General features: G+C 49.2%; 1 protein-coding gene across 1 annotated transcript; it reads right to left on the reverse strand.

Annotated features, from left to right (window-relative positions):
* Window positions 1-1,234: 1,234 nt before the first annotated feature.
* On the reverse strand, window positions 1,235-21,637 carry LOC144128559 (uncharacterized). The gene is made up of 3 exons (XM_077662053.1): window positions 21,155-21,637; window positions 4,738-4,872; window positions 1,235-1,678 (listed from the first exon to the last, which is right to left on the reverse strand). Exons 1-3 carry the CDS (start codon window positions 21,302-21,304, stop codon window positions 1,334-1,336), a joined length of 630 nt encoding a protein of 209 aa, XP_077518179.1. The 5' UTR covers window positions 21,305-21,637; the 3' UTR covers window positions 1,235-1,333.
* Window positions 21,638-22,973: the final 1,336 nt, after the last annotated feature.

Consider the following 22,973-nt stretch of genomic DNA (forward strand, 5'->3'; position numbering starts at 1 on the left):
GTTGGTGAATACTTTCAAAAAGAGTGCGACAAAGTGTGAAAAGACATTTTCAAGCTATCTTTTTCAAATGCCATGTAAATGTGTGTCGTGAACTCTGACATAACCTCCAGAAGTGCTCCATTGGGTGTTTTTCCAAATTGCACAAACATCCCAGGGGTTCAGACATGCTGCCGCGTAAGCTACATTTCCTCCCAAATACTGCCGTTCAAACGCCTAGATAGGTTATCAGTGAAGACAGTCCACTAACAGCATGATAAACGAACCACGCACAGTAGCAGATGTGTGCGCCACTAGACCAACACCACGTTTACAAACATAAGTGGCGCTTGCATTCCCCAATGGAGGCAGCTGGGGGCATCGTATGTGCCATTGTCTGCTATAGTATGCAGTTCACATTTTGCTTACCATGCCATTTGAGAACTGCTTTTCAAGTAGAGCTGTCTGGACCGTCTAGTCTGAACAATTGTATCAGTGAAAAAAAAATGTAGCTCACATGACAGTACATCAGACACCACAAGGAGCTTGTGTGAGTTGAAGAAACATCCACGAGACTAGAGCCAACTTTTGGGGGTATGTCCAGCTTCACAACACACAATTATTATGGCATTTTAGAAAGATGGCTTCAAAACGACGTAGCATACTCTCACAATCTTATTCAAATAACCACCACTATGGGTACTCTGTGAAAAGAGGAAAATACTTCTGAAAGTTTTTTTTTTTACATGTGTTTTTATGAGTCACGTTCCCACCCTCAACTCCCAGTGGCGGGTGACTCTCATGTACACATATCGCAGTATTTTAAAAATATGTCGCCTTTGAAATGATGTTTGATACTTTCGTGTTCAGTTCTAGGATGCACTTGACTATTCTTTACGAAGAGACGACATCAGAGGTGCACTGTAAGATCAGAAAACTGCTTTCAAAAGAAAATTTTGGTTTATATATGTATTCCTATAAGCCATAATCCAAGCTTTCACCCCCACACAGCCCTGGTGTCCATGAGCGACACATACACGTGTTTGTAAACATGGAGTTGGTCTATATGATCGAGCCAGTTGTTATGACATGATATGAACCAAGATTTCTTTCTCAAAAGCCAAAACTGAAATTGGAACACAGAAAAATGTTGTCACATATTAGTCTGAATGTCACCGTCCAACTTGATCAATACTGTGGCTGCAATGGTTATAGCGCCACCACGCGCCATAAAGCAAAACAAAATCTCATGCCAGTGCTGGTTTAGCAGTAATGCAAGTCACGTAAACCGGTTCAGTGCTAATGACAGTGCCCCTGGTATTCCCCATGAGTCCAAACAGGAAAGCCAGACTTGGGCTCAAGCCAAAGCCTCCCGAGTGCCCACCGAGTGGAAGGATGGCTGCTGCAGGCCGCTACACCCTGGTGGGGCATCGTCACTCCGGCGGCGGCGGCGCTTGCGGCTGATACCTACAGCATCGTCCTGTGGCTGCATCAAGGGGGGCAGGGGCGCCACGGCCACGGCAGTTGGTGCACCCTGGGGCTCGTGCAAGTCAGCAAAGATGGCATCGATCTCGAAACCGGGGTCATTCAGCTGCCGCAGAATTTCTTCTTCTTCGTCGATGCCCAGACCATGAAGATCTGTGTGCGTCAACTCCTGCAGAACATCCCCCTGTGGCTCCACCAGCACGTTGGGCCCACTGTCCTGCAGGCATAACCACAAGAAAGGCATTGGCAAGCGAAACCTAGAAACCGCGGCATGCCCAGCGACCAAGAACCACTAGAATGAAAATTAAGAGCACAGCCCGGTATTGCACTGCCTCCGGGATCAGCCCGGGGCATATTAGCGCATATTAGCGCATATTAGCGCGCGTCTTTTCTTTCTATCTTTGCTCTCCTATCCTTTAACTCTCCTACTTTCAGCACACGGCAGCGAGCCTGGCTCGGCTTGAGCCAGTAGGCAGGGCCGTGCACTTTCCTTTTCTTTCTTCCTATCAGCAACAGCAGCAGCAAGAGCACAGCTTAATGTTAGCTATAACATATATTTCATTTCGCTTCAATTTGACAATTGGACTTTAGTTAAGTTTTTCTTCAAAGATCAGTTTCATCCTATTTTGAAGCCTTTTTGTAGTTGCATTCATAGACCTATTCATAGAGCAGTTTCTGTAGAGACACAAGTCAGCAGAACACATAAATGGTATCTTGGTGCTAAAGAAATTTCACAATTTTAATCACAAAGCGTTGTGTAATAGATCAATATTCCAAAGTACAGCCAGCCTCGATCCTCTTCAAACAAAGAGTGCAGGCTTGCAACCAATGTGCAAACAATGAGCCTGAACTGTTCTTGAACGCAAATGCACAGTTTAATGTCTCTAGTTTCGATGTCCTGCAAATGGCCAGTGCCTCCAGGTACAGCCTACTACCTAAATAACTGCAGTTATTGAACAGAAAGGGAAAAGGGAAATCATCACATGCAAATACCTTCACAGCCAAGAATCCAAAAGTGATATTTTCCAGCTTGACAAAACCATTAACACATTCCTGACAATGTTGCTGCAACAGGACTTAATACATAAAAAGGCCAAATTTATCAAACCATTCGTCTTTGTGTATCAATGGTTTTTATTGATTCATGGCAGATCACCTAGGCATTTGTGAGGTATGGCAGTAAAGTGGCTCAATATTTTCTTTATTTATTCATTTTATTTATTTATTTATTCAATTACTGGAAACCTAGTACAGGTCCAAGCAGGGTGGGTAAAAGGAAAACAAATGTAAACAATGTTAATAAAACATCAAAGTGTGGCGAAAGGCAATAAAGAATCATTCCAATGAGTTAGAGCGCGAGGAAAAAATGAAGACTTGAATAAATCTGATCGTGCAAAACATGGTGTCAGTGAATTAGGATGACGGTGGTGACTATGCCTTGATGTTGAAGGTGACAAGGTGAAGGGTTCATTCTTAGACTTTTATTCTAAAGCAGAAAATAAATTGCAAACCTAAATTTTTCCTTCGTTGTTTGGGGCACTGAGTGCCGCTAGCATGCATTATTTCCGAGGGTGAGTATTACGGAGAAAAATTTTGAGTAAATATACCTTATAGCGTTCCTATGAACGGAAAGCAACAGTTGAAACAGTAACAACAGTGGCATCACTTTTCTGACTCAGGGTCTTGAATAATCGCCGTCACTCAGTGCTTCACTACCCGTGAGTGAGTAATATTACACTAACAAAAATAAACCACCGCATACTGCCGCGTATAAGATGCCTCCCCCCGAAAACAGCCATTTGAAACTGGGGCGTCGACTAGCTATATGCAGAGTCGACCTATCTGAGGGGACTAAGGTAGTTTTGGCCGAGCCGCAGGTAGACACTCCTGTTCCCGAGAATATGCATGGAGCTCCAAGTGTAAAAGAAAAAAAAAATTAATTTGTGTAACAAATGGTTTCACTATGAAAATTCTAACTGTGTGCCGTTTTCCCAGCTTGCTCACGCTGGCGGTCGGTTTACATGATGTGCGGTAGACTGTGCAAGCGCAAACTTCCAGTAACATCCAGAGCATGAACTGCTGAAACTATGGGACCATTGTCAGTTTCACTTGCCGCTAATGAGCCAGCTGCACGAAAGTATAGAAGGCAGGAAGCAGCACTGTTCTATCTCCTATGATCTCCACTTGCTTCCGACTCCTGGCTTTGTGATTGCATTGTTACGTGCTTTTTGCTTTTTGTTTTGAGATGTGTCCACTGCGATGTCATTCCATACAATTTAGGTAGGGAAGGGGTGTAGGCGTCGGCTTTTATTTGGAATAAACATAAAATGAGGGTAGTGGGAAGGAAACCAGAATAGTTCCAAATGTTTAATGCAGCCACACAGAGGAAGGCACACAACAGCGTGAACCCAGAACAATGCCAAAGCATCTACAAGGAACCGCTGATCCAAAAATTTGCACACGGTCATGTAAAATAAAATCAGCCAAAACGAAGGCGTTTCCTGCCAAAGCTGTTCTTTTTCAAGACTGCAAGCATACGTCACACCGAGACACTTGCACGTAGCTCCAATACAAGCCAACATTGCCTGACTCCTCAGGGCACCCTGTGCACATTGCATTGCCAACCTCAATTGCAGAAATGAGCACCTCTGTATCTCTGTTTTTTCATTCTAAAAAGGAACTCAAAGAAACAGCTATGCAAGACAAATACTAAGAACTTGTACTCATCCGACAAATAAGAACTAGCACTCACCTGAAAGCAAAAACTTTGTCCTCTACATTATTTTTAGAAAGGCTTGGTTACAGGCTGGTTTGTATAGAATGGAAAAACCACTCACAGCAAATTAACTTTGTAATTTTAAGAACTGAGAAAACAAAACATTGAACTTCCAAAAACACAACTAGAAAAGGCTGGAAACTAATTTGAACCAACTATATTGCTATATTTTTCAAAAGATTCTTTTTGACTAAGCATGTATTCTAGTCAGCATGTCACATCTTTTGCACATATCCTTGGTACCGATTTAAATATGAACACCTACACTAAATTGTAGCGATGGTTGTCAGTACCATAAATTTATTCCTGATAATCCATATTGTTTAAATAAACATGAGCAGACTGGGCCCAACAGTCGGCTGACTGCCGGACAGTTTCTGCCTTCATGACCCTCCTAATGCTATCACATTAAAAGGACCCAAATTAATAATGACATGGGCTGCACACCCAAAAGCAGGTGGCCAAGAGCCCAGCTGCTGGTGAGCAGTGGTCTGAGTTACCAGGCATGAGAGGTCGACCATCTTGCCGTCAGTGTTGGGGCACCAGAGCAGGTCGTCCTCTATGAACGGCATTGCAGGCGGCTCCTCCCTGGCAGCCACGGTCACACGCTCTTGCCACCCAACGCGCCAGCCACCCTGCAACATCGAGGACGGCACAGTCAGGTGGGCCTTTCTCATGGGACTTGGTGGGGACACGATCAAAAGAAGCACATATCTCACGTTCTGGTCCCAGCTTTATAAAGAGCCATTCAAAAATCATTTCAATTAGTAACCCTTGCACTAAGCAGTGCAACACTTGTGTGTTTTTCAAGAAAGGAATCAAGGTTTGCCAATTAAATGGCTACAATCATGAATTATGATCCTGAGTTTGCTTTCTGTGATAAAATATCACAATGCCTTGTATGGCTAAGATAGTAATGCTTCATACTAGAGATGTTATGACCATTTAGCAACAAAACAGTCAACCTTGCAATGCATGACCACATTTCATGTGAGTGGCATGCATTTCAGGCAGAAAAACATGGCTGCCATAGTTTCTGTATTTTCTGATAGCCGTACTTTCTCTGCCCAGCCAGGCCCAGCGATTTCAGTTAACTACACTGGCAATCTTACTTTCATGAATCCAGTGCAGATTATTCAGCTTAATGAAACAAAAACAAACTAACACTCAGATTCACTCCCACTGAATCTGTTTGCTGCACAGTGAGTTTTGTTCAGACAAAATTACAAACACGATCACAGATAATGCACCTAATGCATGGTGCATGTCTGTAACGTGCTCGAACAGCCAAGCGATGATAGAACGAGAAGACAAAAGATGTGGAGAAAGTAAGGTGCGCCAAAATGTAGCGTTCTTCATGAGCCACCAAGGAAAGAGCTCAAAATGTGCATTTTCACTATTAGTACCATCTAATTTTAATCAGCCTGTCACTGTAATACAGTTGCAATTAGCAGCCTGCAAACCACATCTTTAGATTCTGATAAGGCTGAACTTTACAGAGATAGTAATTGAGACCACATAGGTTCATTTTTTTCAGTTAATACAAGGGCTCAAATTGCAGGCCCTATTTGAAATTTCTGCTCAAAAACTCCAAGCTTCAATCTTTATGCGCATTCTGCATTAAAAGTTGGTCTTAGAGCATAACTGGTGCTTGCTGAGAAACACCGGCCCACACAGCTACAGCAGCAGCATCTACATCCATGGTAGCAACATTCATGTGGGCATTGCTTCACCCACTGTCCTGCATTTCTGGTTCATGGCAATGGTAGTATGCAATGGAAGCTTTCAGGAACATTTGTAGTCAAGGTAGCCTCTCTATTCTTTGTGGTCAAGCTGCCTGAAACCTTTGCTAAACATCCCAAGTCTAGCAAAACAAGAAAAAGAAAGGCCTCAAGCAGGATCACATAAAACATGGTGCTGAAAATACCAGAAATTTGCTAGCTAGAAGCATTTAAGGGCATCATTACCATCAGAAGCCAAAAGTGTTTAATAACATCAAAACTGTCATAGATATATGTCACACAGGCATCACAAATATTTCTAATATTCAGGACGCTGACACCCCAATTTTGTGCCTCAGCAGCAAAACAAATATCGGGATTCTGCAAGTATTTAGCCATACAGTAGAACCCTGTTGTTACGTTCTTGATTGCTGCATTTTCCCGGCTGCAACATTCTTCGTGTGCCAGTCCCACTCAAGCTCTCAGACAAATCCATATAATGGAAACTTGGCTGTCACATCACAACTGTGCCAGCTTTCCCACACAGTACGCCATGAATGTCGCCTCATGATTGCTTTACCATGTGCTGACATTTTGATAGCCTCTAGCGGGAGAGAGTTTTCGGAGGTGTGGAAGTGTGTACCATATGTGACCCACCTCGCCAAAGCAGTCTTTTTTGTTCATTTTGCTTTGCTTTTCAATATATAGCGTCATCAGTCAGAATATTAATGAACTAACTTTTCGTAACAAGGAAATTTATATGCTGTTTTTACCACATATTTATCAAAGAGGAACGCAAGGATCGAAGGCAAGATTTTTCATTTTTTGGTGTTGAGCAACGAAATTTGGCATGTTTGTGGGAAGTCCGCTGAATGCTTAAATACAAATTTCACTGAAATATCTTAAGTGGTCTTGGCATTATAAATTTTTATATGCTTCATTGCTATAGTAAATTTTAAAAAAGCTTTGCATGACAACAAAATGTGGTACGAGGCTATAGTCATTCTTAAGCTTCACCCAAAGGAATGGTTGATGCAGTGACATTCGATCTGCAAATATTTTTATCAGTGATTTTACTTACACAGAATGTTATACCTATGTTTGCATAATGCACTCAGTATCATCATATAAAATTAGTGACAGAGTTAAAAAAAATGAGAAAAAAATTCAGAAATATAGAGCCGTCACTGCATAAAAAAAATTTTAACAGAATGCAACAAACTGTATGAAAATCCATGACGCCATTGCTACGCTACACTTTCTGCTAGTAAGGCAATGAGGTCAAAAAACATATTTGAAAAACTGGCACTTTAATGGAGATATCAGCCAGTTTTTTGCTACCTGGGGAAACAAAAATATTTTTGGAAGCCACTTCTGGGCTGTTTTTGAGGAAAATTCTTCAGGATGAGATTAAAAAGATGTTAGAGATACCAAATGTGATGTTTTCTAAAATCATTTTTTTTTATATTTTTCATAACTTGATCTTTACGCCCTCCTTCAATTATTGGTTGCTGAAGTCTACTTCATAGTTGTTTTTACGTAGGTTGAGTAAAAAAGGCTCTATTTGTACACATGACAACGCTCACGCACACGCTCAGTGGCATCGTCTTCAATCCTTTGTCAGCGGGTAACACTATTATCAATGTATAGTTAATCTAGTCAATATATAGACAGAGGTTTCATATATTGAAGATATAGAGAATGACAATTGCACAAGATAGATATCTAGATGCCTACGGCAAGCAGCGATTCCTGCTTACTGGCAGTAATGTGAATGCCAGACTAATCTATGCCTTCTGAAATTTAGAACTGGGAATCTGCTGGTTCCAGCAGTGTTGGTTCCAACAGTGTTGGGTTATTAGCACAATCCCAACAGCTGCTGGGATCAATAGCTGTTGGAACCAGCAGCTGCTGGAACCTATGCTAAAATATCAGTAACTATAAGCTTGCAGGACCACGCAGATATTGCCTATAGTGAGAGCACACGTACAGCTTCAAACTCCTCTCGGCAAGCAGCGACAAGAGCAACAAACTGCAACACGTATATAACTTGCATGTAGAACTTCCACTGAGGGTGTACTAGTGGCGTCAGTGAGGTAATGGGAAAAGTTTTCCCATCATATATAGACACTCTTTATGCAATTTATAGAGGGCACAATCCAAGAGATTTAGCTTAAAATTTCTTATAGCTAAAGAGCTTCATTACTTTGAACAATGGAAGAAGTTCTCCAAATTGAAAAGCAAAAGTTATCAGCTGGAACCAGCAAATTCCAGTTCAAAACCAGCAAGCCCTATAATATAGTCGGGACCACCAGGTTTCTGCTCGAACCATGCAGTTGGTCCTGTTGAAAACCAGCAAGGTTCTTGCTGGGAGCAGTTGGTCCAGCAGAAAACCAGCAAGTTCTATAGTTGGGTTTACGCTGGAACCAGTTAGCCCCCTAAAAAAAACCAGCAAGGTTCTTGCTGGGAGGAGTTGGACCAGTTGAAAACCAGCAAGCGCTGTCGCTGGAACCAGCTGGTGCAGTCAGAACCAGCAAGGTACTTGTTGGGACCAACTGAAACCGGCCAATACCAGCAAAAACCAGCAGATTCCCAGCTGGAAATTTTCACCTGGGCTAAAAATCCTGTTTCCATAGCTATAGTTCCTGCTAAAATGATTGTAATAGTAAACTAAAGGTCGTGGCACTACTACCTGTTGTGCGCACACCTGATGACTATGTGTTTTATCGGCGTAGAAATGCATGAAGCACCATTTCGATCTAAGAGCCAGCACGCGTTTCGTCAGATGTCTGCCTATAGCTCAGCTTCTTTACACGGCAGGCGTGCTTTGCCGCGAAGAGCACGCTACGTGCATTAAAGACGTCATGCATATATTTAGAAGACTTTGCACAGTTCCATCGCAAAGGAACTGAACATTATGTAAAGGTAGCGCGTCTTGAAAACCGCCGGCAAGCTGCTGCTTTTTCAAAGACGGGCACACTGAAAACGAAAAACGACAGCATTTATAAAATAAGGCGAATTCAGCGATCGAAACAATGGATGCATGGACAAGAGCGGTATGGACAAGATGACGGGTCAGTCGGAGGAGGAGCCGGAGCGAAGAGCGCTCGTCAACGCCCGGCATGTTTACATGTGGATGCGCCAGCGCACGTGGCCTTCAAACACGCGCCGCCAGAAGAGCCACCGCGGCCGCGCGAAGATGCGCGCGCCGCTGGGCGAATATATAGCTCCAATTACGAGCGAGTTATCTCAGTGTCAGCGGCAAGCGCGGAGCGGCAGAGTTCGGCTCGAATACGTACGTAGGTTACGCAACTGCTTGCCGAGGGAGACGAGGGAGAATAATAAAAAAAAAAACACGCGTGGAGGGAAAGGTCGCGGTCGATTCCGTCAACACGATTTCAACACACCGCGCCCATGGCCGCGCTTTCGCGCCATGCATCGATCCTCGCCTGCTGCATGTCTCTAGAAGGACGGCGCTCACCCGGCAGAGGAGAGCGAAGTGGTAATCCACATACCCGCTGCGAGCTCGCCGCCGTTCAGACGCAGTCGGTCGTCAACAGTATGTCCCACCACCTCGGAATACTGCCATCACAAACTGCAGAGGTGTCGGCTGCGAAAAGAGAGAGAAAATGGCACTTTCGTGTCACTCGTGACACCGCCCGGCATCTAGGCGCCAAATGCACGCAAACACTGGCATGCTCAGGGAAGTGCCGTGAAACGGCGCGACAATTCGGCAAACTGTCTTCGAGAACCCGGCCGCAATGCGATCGCGGCGCGCGCCTTACCACGAGCCATCGTCGGCGCGCGGAACGGTTTGGCGCCGGAGTCACGCACTGACACGGCACGTTTGCAAGCGTTGCGGAGAGCCATAGCTAAAGGGCGCCGGGTGATGGGCTGGAGACACGGCCGCAAGTGTCCGCCGTCGCGACGACGCCGAAACCGCGCCAGCTGATCTCGGGAGTAGGTGAAAAGCACGGCCTCCGCTCCCCCTGCCTCCAGGAAGCGGCGCCGCTCGTTGTTTTGGCCGCGAAGCCACCTGGCGGCGGTACGGCTAAGCTTGAGGGAGGGCAGCCTCAGCGGCGCGCGCTTTGATTCATGCATCGGTGGCCTAACGCTGGTAGCCTAAAAGCGGTGAAGTGGAAACTACGCATAGGCGAAAGCAAGATGTATTCGTTAAGAGACCACGAGGGCGATGTCATTGGCAATATGGATGGGATAGTTAAAGTAGCCGAAGATTTATACACAAATCTATACAGTATAGCCAATGTAATCAGGACGTTAATGAGAGGCCCGAGCCATCCCGTCAGTAACGAAAAAGGGGGTGTAGAAAGCTTTAGGAGCAATGAAAAGGGGGAAAGCAGCTGGTGAGGATCAGGTAACAGGAGGTCTGTTGAAGGCCAGAGGGGAGATTGTGCTAGAAAAACTAGCCACCCAGTATAGGCAATGCCTTATGAACTCGAGCGTACCAGAAGCTTGAAAGAACGCAACATAATCTTAATCCATAAGAAAGGAGACGCCAGGGACTTGAAAAATTACAGACCGATCAGCTTAATGTCCGTTGTCTATAAGGTATTTACTAATGTAATCTCTAAGTGTCAGGACAAGCTTAGACTTCAATCAATCAAATGATCAGGCCATAAAGGGTACTCGACAATGGACCACATTCACACTATCAAATGAGGTGACAGAGAAATGCGCAGAGTGTAATCATCCCCTATATATAGCATTTATAGATATAGAAGGTGATGATGATGTCAGCGAACATCCTGAACGCGCCACTGGTGCCCGTGTCGGTAGCAGCCGCTACTTGACCGAAACAAGCAATTCGTTTCCACAAAATGGCTCTAGAATAGATCACTATAGCCTGAACCACGCCATCGCAACGCGAGTACGCCGCATGCAGAGTGTTTCGGCCCAGAGCAGAGTTGGTACGGAGTGCCTAAAGAAAAAATACAATGAAGTGCTGTGAGCACATCAGGCCATGTTGTGTTCTTCACATGCATCTTTGCAGACGCGTGCATATGTACATTATACTATCCCAGACGAAACGTAGGCATTTCGCACCACCGGTATGCGACTGACGCTGTCACAGCCCGTGAACGCGGCCAGGATTCTTTCTTTTTATTTTTTTAGACGGGACCCAAAGGTAATATTTCCAAAAAAAAAGGGAGGGGGGGGGGGGGACGAGAAGTGTTGCTAGGCGGCGCAAGCCCGAGAGCCTTGCCAAAAGGTTCGGAGGGGCTTGGGCCTTCCCTTGGCTATGTGCCTGGTCGGATCAGCGGACTTGGCCACAAGAAGCCTTATAATTAGTCGCTTTAAAATAGAAAAACAAAATGCGCTAGCTATAGCACCGTATATGCAGGTAATTCCGGTAGTTTTACTGCGCCGAGAGAGTGAGATGAAGTAGGAAGGAAAGGCCGGGACATGCCGACATACCCAATAATTCTGGACAAAAGCATTTTCGAGCGGGAAAGAGTTTATGTACGCAGTTGTTTCATATATTGTAACATTTCACTATAGCAATCAATATATCCGCAGATCTCCCTTCGACATGCTTGCATTCTTTTGCTATTAACGTTTTATGGCAGTCTTAACAGCTCCATGTGAGCGATGGATTTTGCTACACATCGGAAGAATGGACCATTACCTTCAATATTTCCATAACAGCACCTTACAGTTTTCCAATATTCAAAATTTTTGTCCAAGAATGTTGGACATGGTTCAACTAGGCACAAAAAAAAAGGTGTTTTAGAATAGAGTGACCCTCGCCCTAACCGATAAGGTCACACTATTCTAAAACACGTTAACGTTGGGTTCGGTACCGTTGGCTTGGGGTTGGGGAGCGAGGGGATAAACAAAGCGAAATATGCGGAATAAGATAACAAAAGTCAAGCACATTGTTTGTTACGGAAAGCGACAAAAGAGATAAGGAATCTCATGGGCGAAATCACGAGGTGGTCCATCGATAAAACGAGATATATTCGACGGTTATATTTGTTTGTTTGTTTGTTTTTAAATACACACTATAGGTTCCGGGGGTACAGCGAGTTTTCTTCAACTATACACTCGCTCATCACTGCCACGATCGATTTTCCGAAACGGAAATAACCGACCCAATAATTTCGGCTGGATTTTTTTGCCATACGCATTGGATCTCAGCGATTTCTTCGTCAGAGAGTCATTCATGCCGTAGAGGCATTGCGACAACTGAATTCAAAACATCGCCTGAATATAACGCGCACGACGGGCGAACATCGGTGCACAAGCGTGTGTACAACGCCGGCAAATCATGCGCTTCACACGCGATGTGTCTGTTACGCCATCTCGTTGGATAATCACACTGAGTTTCCGCCCGCCACCACTGCTGCGGAGAGTGTCGCTAGTTGTACACGAGCGATGAAAGGAAATGCAAATGCATTTGCATTTGCATTTAAAAATGGAAGTGGAGCGCCTATGCGCTCCGCTGTTCGCATTTTTTTTATCGCACTTGCACTCGGGTGTTAACAAAAAGACGATAGAGTCGGCCATGATGTAATCATGATCATGGACGACTCTGGCGTCTTTTTGTTACCACCCAGGTAGGTACAGCGCGATAAAAAAAAATGCGAACAGCGGAGCGGGTATTGCCACAGTATACCCCTCGGCGGTAGCTGAATGGCGGCACTAACTCAAGCATAATCGATAGATAAAAGATTGGCCTAAAACTAGTGCAAATCCTTCATTCAGAAAGATCCGCCAGGCACAGCGTAGTCTGACCAGGGGTGACCACTCCTCTCAGGTAGCGGAGAGGCCTCGCTTCGTGGCCACCGCATAGAGCTGCTGTCCCTGGAGAAACTAACTGTCCATACTGCGGAATTTTAGCGGCAAAGAATACATCTGCTGCTCAAACGTAACAAAGACAGACAAGAGGGCACTAAGGGTTTTCAGGTCCTATGCGATGCCTACCAACGTTAATGGAACCAACTTAATGGAAGTTAGTTCCATTAACGTTGATGCCTACATACAGGATGTTTCATCTAAGATCGACTTTACGCAATATTTAAAAATAAGCTTTTTGACTTAGAAGACCGATTTTTTTCCCGGCATAGCATTGTCAGCAGTGTAGTACATCAGAATACAGCTAACACGTGCTAACTAGCAGGCTGTTTAACTATTATTGAGTAGTTGCTTTTTTAACTACTACTTTTAGGCTCATTATTTATTGAGAGCCGTGTAGCCCACCGTAAGTAATATCCATATCAGTTTTAGAATTTCGAAAACGTGGTTACCATCGGCGCTGTGGCCCAACAAATGTTGGCTACATCGCTCCAAAATACACGCGCTTTCAAGAAGCTAGCAGGCAAAGCAATATCACCAGTGCACGTAACTCGTCGAAATAGCCAAAATTTGTTGGGTCACAGCGTCTAGGGTCGAGACATTACGTTGTCGAGACAAAAATCCCAGCTCATAAGTTCCTGTCCTAAAACCGAAGAGTGTTTAGCGAAGCTGAACCAAAAGCGAAGGAAAAGGTGCTTGCTCTACGGTCTGGATAGCTTCCTCAGGTCTGTGCATAACGAAACCCGCTTTGAGGACACAAACGACGGTCGTGAAGTCGAAAGAGCGCAGTAAGCTGCAACTTGTGCGGACCGACAACGGAGAAGGCTTCACCGCTAGCCACGCGAAACGTTCAGAGAAAAGATAGTGCAGGTCGTCCACGAGGGCTTCACGTCAAGAAGTGTGAAGTCTTGACAGGTTTCGCAAGCTCTTCGTGCGAAAACTTTGGCTTATAGTGAAACGCAGGTCTGCGTAACTGTCATGTGTTTTTCTACTGCTAGAACGTAAGGACAATATGCGGCTTAGGTGCACAGCAGCTGAATGGGGTGCTTGGCAGAACCACATCGGCCGATATACCATTGAAAAAGGCTGGACGCATTGGTCGACCCGTTTTCGGTGACGAAATTTCCTTCGGAGTCGTTGAGGTCGTGCGTGATAGACACCCGGTCAACAGGTTCTATTATTCAGCAGACGCCTTCCATTCCATCTCGTACACAGTTCTGAAAGCCAGATTAAAGCCAGGCGCTCCAAGGAACGGCCGCCAATCCTGCTCGGTCTCCTATTACGGCGCAGTTGTCGAAAGACCCGCGTTGAGGCTACCCGGCCTCGGGTACTGTCCTCCGGAGTGGTCGCGTACTCGTGGATGCCGTCTTTCTGCCTTCAGATGCCGACGCACTGTCCGGGGTGTGGCACAAGCCTCTCCATAGAGGGCCGCCGCGGTGGCTGAGTGGTCATGGCGCTCGGCTGACGGCCCGAAAGACGCGGGTTCGATCCCGGCCGCGGCGGTCGAATTTCGATGGAGGCGAAATTCTAGAGGCCCGTGTGCTGTGCGATGTCAGTGCACGTAAAAGAACCCCAGGTGGTCGAAATTTCCGGAGCCCTTCTCTGCGGCGTCCCTCATAGCCTGAGTCGCTTTGGGACGTTAAGCACCCATAAACCAAACCAAACCTCTTCATAGAGCTGCTCGCGACGGCCTCCCGACCTGGTCGCGCAGGCGCGCCGCCCGGAAACGGCATCCATCACCGCACTGCCTAAGCGGCTGCAGGACCTGGCTGCCTCATGCACTGCTGCCGTTGGCCACCGCACGTTTCCAACGCATCCAGATCTGTGGGTGCGAGCCGTGGACGTCGCCGCACTCCGTCATACTTGGCCCGAGGACGTCCGACGGGGCATTTGCTGATGGGCGGCTCCCCGGTGCCGCCAAGGCGTGGCAAATGATTAGGAGGGCCACAGGTACCAGTCGTACTCAGATTGGGGCGCAGTTCTGATGCGAGCTTTGAGGAAACAGCTGCGACCCCTTTGTGCGTATGCGATCTCGCGGGCAGACGGGACACACCCGAGGACGTTCATTGTCATTTACGACAAGCTGCGGCTTCTCGACGCCTGTAGCCTGACATATAGCCACCGCCATTTGCGCGGCAGTACGTCAAGGACGTTCTAGTACACGCCACGTCCGTGGCCATTTTGCAAGTGTAGGATATATGGAGGACACGCCGCCCCCTCCTGTCCGCAAGGCAACTCAGCTGCTGCAGCAGGGCGCAAACCCCCGTCTCACGGCAGCCACAATAGCCGCCGGTTCATCCGATGCTATCCAGGAGCGACCTAAACGCTTCTCCTGCGGCAGCCAGGGCCAGATAAGGGCATTCCACATACTGGCTACCCGACTCTTGCGACACCTACTCACAATACACCTGTTGGGACACGGAATTTGTTGACGGCTACACGGGACTGAAGGTACACAAGAGGCAAGAAGGACTCGCGATGCGCGATCAGCGAACGACTGAGGACACTTCCTGCAGGACATACGACACACTGTGCGTACTGTGCGTGACACACTGCAGGGAGACGACCGTATTGAGGGACGTCTGTAACTCATACATACGACATACGACCCGCGACCAAGACAACGCTTGGAGTGGAGCGCTTGCAAGCACGCGCCTGCTGCCATCTAAGGAGAGCAATTGAAGCACTGCCGGACCACAGCCGCCATCGTCCACAGTACGCACAGCGGCGCCCAGCAGACGCGTCTTGCACGCTTCAACCACCGCCACCCTTCATCCGCACCGGTGTGCATCTGAAAGAATGGTCCACCTCTCTGGCACACGCGTGACACACTGCAGGGAGACGACCGTATTGAGGGACGTCTGTAACTCGTCCACCGCAGTTTTACGAACGATAGCTTAGTGTTCTGCCGTATGTGACGTGGAGGGTCACATATGGAGGTGCCGCGTCACGTGCGGAATGATGCCCTGTGCAGGCATGAATTTGGCAAGGGGTTCATATGGCCCGAATGAGACGGCCGCGCTCCAATTAAGTTTCTTTCTCGCTTCGACCGTTCGGCAGCCAATCAATCAAGCACGCGTCCGATGTGCTGCGTTCAAAGGCAGCACAGCGCACCACCAGCGGTGGCGACCTTTGGCCGGGATGCTGGCTACCATTCGAAGGCGGCGAAATGCAGCGACCCATTTGTGTACTTGCACAAAGCTTTTTTGAACGTTCTTCATTAAAAAAACAAACAGACGCACAGCACGATTTTGATTACGAAGTATTTTTTTTTTAATGGGGATTTAACGCCCCAAAGCGACTCAGGCTATGAGAGACGCCGTAATGAAGGGCTCCGGGAATTTCGACCGCCTGGGGTTCTTTAACGAGCACTGACACCTCAGAGTACACGGGCCTCTAGAATTTCGCCTCCATCGAAATGTGGCCGCCGCGGCCGGGATCGAACCCGAGACTTTCGGGACAGCAGCCGAGCGCCATAACCACTCAGCCACCGCGGCGGCCGATTACTGAGTATTCGTCCAGTGAGTTTCACGGTATTCTGCAACCCAGGTGTCCACCCGCTGTTCCTGCTTTTCTGCGGCTGAGTTACCCGGTATATCCCCTGGCTCGAAAACAGTATCTTTAAACGAGCGGACAGTCAAGGCGTAGGTAGCTCGCGGCACGCGCATGAGGTGGTCGCTACATATCACTGTGAAATAATGTGCACTCTTAAGGGCGCATTTTCGTGTCTATAACTTGCACCGTCGCGCCCTCCCAAAAAGATGCAAAGTATGCTTGTCGCACCCATAGTACGGGTGGGATCGTTACAGTTGCACCCGACTGCTTTGCAGTTTCAAAGGTCTTGACTGCTTTAAAAGATGCTGATCATTTTTTCTTTCTTTGCGCACTCTTGGAGGGAAGCTGAACAGTCCATGCGAAAAACTGCCGACGACCTGTCTAACCTTGCACTGCAGTCACGGCATCCCTAACTATAATTATAATACCTAGATGTGTCTTTCACGGTGTTTCTGAACCTTTTTGCTGTGGACTTAAATTTTCATGTCTGCATGATGTTCACGGCGTGATTTTTCTGAATATATTAAAAAAATAAAACATAACTTGCTACAGGAGGTTAATTAACCTTGAGCAGACCCACTCTCACAGTAGCACGATGCTATACTGCGCCACGTATTTTTGCCAAAGGAAGAAAAACAGGTATAATCTTAACTGTAATGAGTCATGCAAAGCTACTGGGGTGACAACAGAAGACACAATCGCTGCGCGCAATACTTCCTCGCTAGGACGCGCATACTTTCTCCAAGTTAAAGTATGCCATTTCGGCGAGCCCCTATTTGGAATCAGTGATAGCACTTCAGGTAAAATAATTCAGTTGATAATCAAATTATAGGGACGCAAATCGTAGTCATAGCTGCGAACATCAAGGCTGCAGCTGTCATTTAATGGAAAGCTCGAACAGTTCACATCATTACACTACAGCAAAGCTGTTCAAAAAGTCAAAGAACACCCGTTCACCCTTACGTGCCCTTGCAACCGAAGGAGCTACAACACCCTAGCACCTTTTAAGGGTGCATGGGTGCATTAAAGATGCTAACGTTCTCGGCGCACCCTTTTTCAAAAGAAAAATAAGGGTGTGGAAAGGGTGCCGTAATTAGTGTTACACCTTTAAGGGTGCAATTTTTTTCTACTATGTATAATCTGCTACAAAAATTAGGCAGTGGCTTAGCTCTGGTTCAGCCTGGATATACAAGCGAAAAGCCAGTCGTACCACGTGGTCGTTGTAACGGCGAGTCTTGGGATTTTCCTCTTCCTCATTCGCTTGGCTGCTGCTGGCTGAAGATGCGGCCAAGACACGCTTTTCGGCCTCTTTCCGATGTCGTTTTAGCAAGGCGTATTTTCCGTTGTTCAGGCGTTTCGGCTGCACGTTTAGCTTTGGCTTTATCATTTTTTCGCTGTTGTGCAGCCAACTCCCAAGCGAGTACTTCTGCATCGGACGAATTTAGTTTCTCAGCTTTTGTGCGTAGTCTAGCAGCAGCCGCACTCTCCTTCCCTTCCATGTCGTGTGCGCACTCCTATTCCCTGGCAAGCGCATTATATAGCCTCCTTGCGCATGCACATGACGCACATGTGCAGTAACACGCGGCTGCGCCGAAAGGTCAGGCGACGGAGACGGCTGCGGCAGCGGCGAGGAGCGACCACGTGCGCGGCGCGTGACGTCACTCGTTTTCGCGCATGCGCATAACTCACCAGTTCGGCTCACGCGAAGATCGGCCCTGACCCGCGTAGTGAAGCTTTTCGCTTCAAGAGTCGGCGGCGGCCACCTGGGCCGTGCGTGACGTCACTCGTGCTCCGACATACGCCGGCTCGCGCGAAGCGCAGTGTTGACTAGCGTAGTGAAGCTTTTCGCTTCAAAAAAAAAATTGGCGGTGGTTTAGCTCTGGTTAAACCTGGAGTGACGCGATAGCTACAGCTGGCCGAGTGGAACTTGGTCACGTGACCGAACACGTGATCAGCCACGGCGCGCGCCGCCGGCAGCTGCTCTGCATCACGTGACCAACCACGTGACAGCGTGGCGGCCTCCGCCACGCCGAAGGCTTGGAATGCTACCGTACAAAAAAGGTCAATCCGTGGCCCATCGCAATCGTCGACGTGCTGGGCTAGCGTTTCTTTCCTGCAGCTGGGCTTCCCAACAGAAACACTCGCACCAAAGCAAAATCCTTAATCGAGCGGACAGCCAAGACGCCTGCCAGGCTTTCCGGCGAAGGCCTCGTCAGGCGCACCACATCCTCCACCAACACACGCAACGAGTCACACATCAAATCCTCATCCAATAAATTCCTGGCCCCGACGCACGTACACAGCACAGCCTCACCCGCGACAGCGATCGTCAATTCGAGTGGGCCTGGTTTCCACGACCCGAGTAGGATGCTCATGAAGGTCGCTCTACATTGCAACAACAGCACAAGTACAGCCACAGTTCCGGACGAACGAGGTCAATAGATATTTTCCGCTGTGACGGCATTGTTATGCAGTAAATGTGGCAGTGCAGGATTGGCGAACCGAGGTGTGAGATATATGCTTATGCATTCTCTTGCACAGCGGCCTCTAGTGAAAATAAACTGCGGTAAAGCACCTTAATCCGGGTAGTAGGTGACGTCTAAGGTGACCATGTCGAGCTAGCCTGTACACTACTCGCAATAACCCTCTCTGACAGGTGGCCCGCGAAGAGGCCCACTCCAAGGCATGCATGGTAAAACTTTGGAAAAGTAATTAAATTATGATATAAATCTTTTCCCGAAAATAGCGAAAGTGTGACTGAATTGCATTACCAATTACCGCTAACAAAAAGTAACGACATTGACTTCGAAAAGTAATGCACTTTGAAATTACTTTTTTAAATTTCGCGAATTTAAAAATACAGTAACACCCGCCCTACCAACATTTCAGGTTCCTTAATTTTTTAACATCGCTCGAGCACAAATGCTTCAAAGAGGGCGCCGAAAACTTTGCCGTGCATTGAAGAAAGGGTGCTTTTCGCCATGCTGAATAGCTGAGCTGTGGACGCATTTGAGGGTAACCCAGTTTTGTACATGATGAAAAGCTCTTTCATCTGTAAGTACAACTAAAGAAAAAATCCTACAATTGCGTGTAGGTCTCTCTGGGTTGGTATGAAGCGAAAGAAGATGCGTAGCTCTGCCTTTTCCGAGCGCCAAGGTGAAGGCCTGCGAGCACATCGCCACTCCCCCGGGCGTGCAACATCGCTGGCTTGTTTTCGGGTTTTTCGCATGTTGCTCCTGCCTTGGAGGCACCCGACCCAGCTACCAGGTCAGAAAAGTAATTAACTGCACTACAAATTAGCGACAACAGTAATTAAAGTACTGTGATTTCATTACAGTAATTTAATTACTGCCTTAACTGTTGCACGGCGGACCCAATGTAGTGTCCCTCTCCACTTATATCCGTGATTGCCCTTGCGAATTCGGACGAAGCGGCAAAATGCCAATCAAAGGAGGTCCTCCAGGCAGCAGCGTTGGCCGCTTGTCACGACGTCCTGGTTAAAGCCATTAAAGCGTCACCTGCTAGCGTGACATCACAGGAGGCTGGCATGTGGAGGAGTAACCACGGACTATACGCGACGCCATTGCCTGGAGGGCTTCCTTTGAGGGGCACTTCACCGGTTGGTCTTCGGGCTGCATAACATGACCTGGAGATCACTAACGCGGAAACTTCTTCGCACACTCTATGGCAATGCCCCACGGCCCAATAAGCTCGCACGCTAAACATCCAGCAGCTCCTGCACCGCTCCCCACACCCTTTTCCGCATCTCCTCCCGTGCTGGGCGAGACCTCTGGTAGACAGCCACGGTGTCCCGCAGAGCGGCCACAGCGAAGCTGCAAGAACGAAGAGCGAGGCCCGTCCTCCTCTCCCGCAGGGCCACGTGGGCGGCGTTGGGACGAGGCCCGAGCCTCGCGTGAGAGCGCACCACAGAACCTGCTCGAGTTGCGAAGCACAGCGTTATTCTACCCGGCGGCTGGCCAGCGGCCAAGAAAGCGGCGCTCATACCGACACGGCCGTATTTCCGCGAAACAGGGAAGCCACCGCGCTGTGTGTACTGTGCCGGCCGGCGGCGGAACTCCGGCCACGACCCGCTGCGGACGCATTCCCCTCTTCTTCCGACGCGAGTCGCGTGCGCGCACAAGACGGGACTGTGACAGCCGCTGTGTCACCACCTTCAACCGCCGGTGTCGGCTCTTAGCGAGTGTCGTGCCTGATTCGGTGCATGCCGTGGTTCTTTGGCGCGACCCTTTCCCAGCCCACGCTACCGGCGCGCCTACTCGAGACGCGCGCGTGCCGCTCGGCACTCTCAGCGCGAAGAGCGCCGTTCGCCGTATCTATCATGACAGCCCGTGCGAGGAGGCCGGCGTGCCGCATTATTCACGCGTAGACAGTGAGAGCGCCCAGAAGGCCGGCCTGACATGCCCGCTCGTAACGTCGCGCCACGACACCGAGATGCGGTGACGCCCCGCGGCTCGATCGCCGGAGGAAGTGTGCGGAAGACCCAGAGCGCGGGGCAGGCCGCACACATCCCAGCGTCGCCCTCCTTCATCCGAGCTCAGCCCACGGCGTAAAAATAACGCAAAGGATATCATACCGTGACGGACCGCGGCAGAAAGAGCTGGCCTTCGTGGGCGGCACAACTTGTTGAAGGAAGAGCGGCGGGGGCCGGTTGCGCAACACGTGGTTTCGCGCACTGCTTCTGAGCGCCGGCGTTGCCGCAAGCGACAACTGCACGCGTCCTAGGCTACAATCGCCAGGCGACCTTGGCCGTGTGCCTTCGCGAGCACGGGGGAGGGGGGGGGGGGGGGGGGGACGCTCAGCATACCTCGCATCGTGTGTCCCTCGCGGCCTCGCCGAGCTGCTGTTCACTGTCGGGCGCAGTAATCCGAGCGAGCACATGGCTTTCGGAGGTCCGGCGCTCAACACGCAGCTGATGCTCCTCGCATGGAGAGCGGCCGCCGCCGCTAGAGCACATGCATCCGGCCTTCGCACGCGGCGCTGGAGCAGCCGGGGAAACCCGGAAGTCGCGGAGCGCTCGGCGGATAGCTTGACGTCACCCGCGAGCACTTCCGGCAACGGACTCTCCCCGCCGTCTCCCTTTCCGCGCTCGAGGCCACCGGGCAGACGTCGTCTGGCTCGAGGGCTGTGCCGGTTGCGTCGCCCGCCACACCGGCGGGAGGCCCCCCGTACCTGCGCGGCGTGGCCCGTGGCCGACGACCACTGCGCTCGAGCCAGGCCCCGCGAGATTCATTCCGAGCAGTACGCGCAACGTAGCGCTGTTGCGCCGGCCGCCGGCGTCCTTGAGAAAGGCGATCCTCCGGCGGCGGGCCCGTTTCCCCTTCCCTGCCCCGCCGTGGCGCCGGCTCCGCGTAGCGCCCGTCGGGCGCGTTCTCGCCTCCCACCCCTTCCCCTGCGTCGCGCTTTCGAAAGTGTTAAAACATTCGGGCTCGGCGCGCTCCGCGTCCTATAGCTAGGAGCGGCGCCGATGAACCGACGACAGAAGTGAGGCCAACCTCACTTCCACGCTTTTCCTACCCCGGCAGTCTGTCGCTGCGCGTGGCCTTGGCCCCCAAGCGCAGCGGGAATCGGAGTGTTCCGGCAAGGACACGAACGTGACGTCACCGCGGAAGAGCTTATTTACATAGTGAAAGCGAAATGAGAGCGCTGCAGTACAACTCCGTGCATCCAGACGCTCCACCCGATCAGCGTCGGCCACAGCGCTGCCAGCTATGCGCATTCCCCGAACCATGCACCCCCGGCAGAGACCGGAGCGTGGCCACTGGAAGGCGAAAGGGTGCAACTTGCAAGCACCGGATGCATGCCATGCGCTGCTCAACTTCCCGCAAGGCACGAAAATTTGTTTTGAGGAAAGGAATGGGTCTTGTCTTCTCGGTGGAGACCCGAACCGCGCCGTGAAGGAAAGACGGAGTGAAAGATAGAAAGAGGCGCTGTAGCGGAGGGCTGCGGAATAATTTTGACCGCCCGACCGCAGACTTGGCATGTCCGCCTCTAGGGAGCCCTATAGAAGTCTCATGCGTTTCGTCCCCATATCGAAACGCGGCAGCCGCGACTGGGCACTGAACCCGCGTTCTCGGGGCGTGGCAGCCGAGCTCTGTGATCACATGAGCCACCGCAGCAGGCACGCGCCATAATCACACGTCTGGAGTGAGACGCCTGACTTAGTGAAAAAACAAACTTCAGGTTCAAGAACACAACTTCAAGCAGATGGACACCAATAAATTTCGTCTTAAATGCGTTCTCTCTTCTTTCGGTCACTCCCTTCCACACGGCGCGGTTCACGTAAAAGATCCCCAGGTGGTCGAAACAATTCCGGAGCCCCCACTACAACGCCTCTTTTTGGCTTCCTTCTTTCACTCAATTTCATCCTTTCCTCAAAACAAATTTCCGTGGTTCGGGCGTTACGCAGTGAGACAATAAATGCGCCCGTGTGCTGTGCGATGTCAGTGCACGTTAAAGATCCCCAGGTGGTCGAAATTATTCCGGAGCCCTCCACTACGGTACCTCTTTCTTCCTTCTTTCTTTCACTCCCTCCTTTATCCCTTCCCTTACGGCGCGGTTCAGGTGTCCAACGATATATGAGACAGATACTGCGCCATTTCCTTTCCCAAAAAACCAATTATTAT

This window comes from Amblyomma americanum, chromosome 4 (genome assembly GCF_052857255.1).
Source record: "Amblyomma americanum isolate KBUSLIRL-KWMA chromosome 4, ASM5285725v1, whole genome shotgun sequence".
Taxonomy (NCBI): domain Eukaryota; kingdom Metazoa; phylum Arthropoda; class Arachnida; order Ixodida; family Ixodidae; genus Amblyomma; species Amblyomma americanum.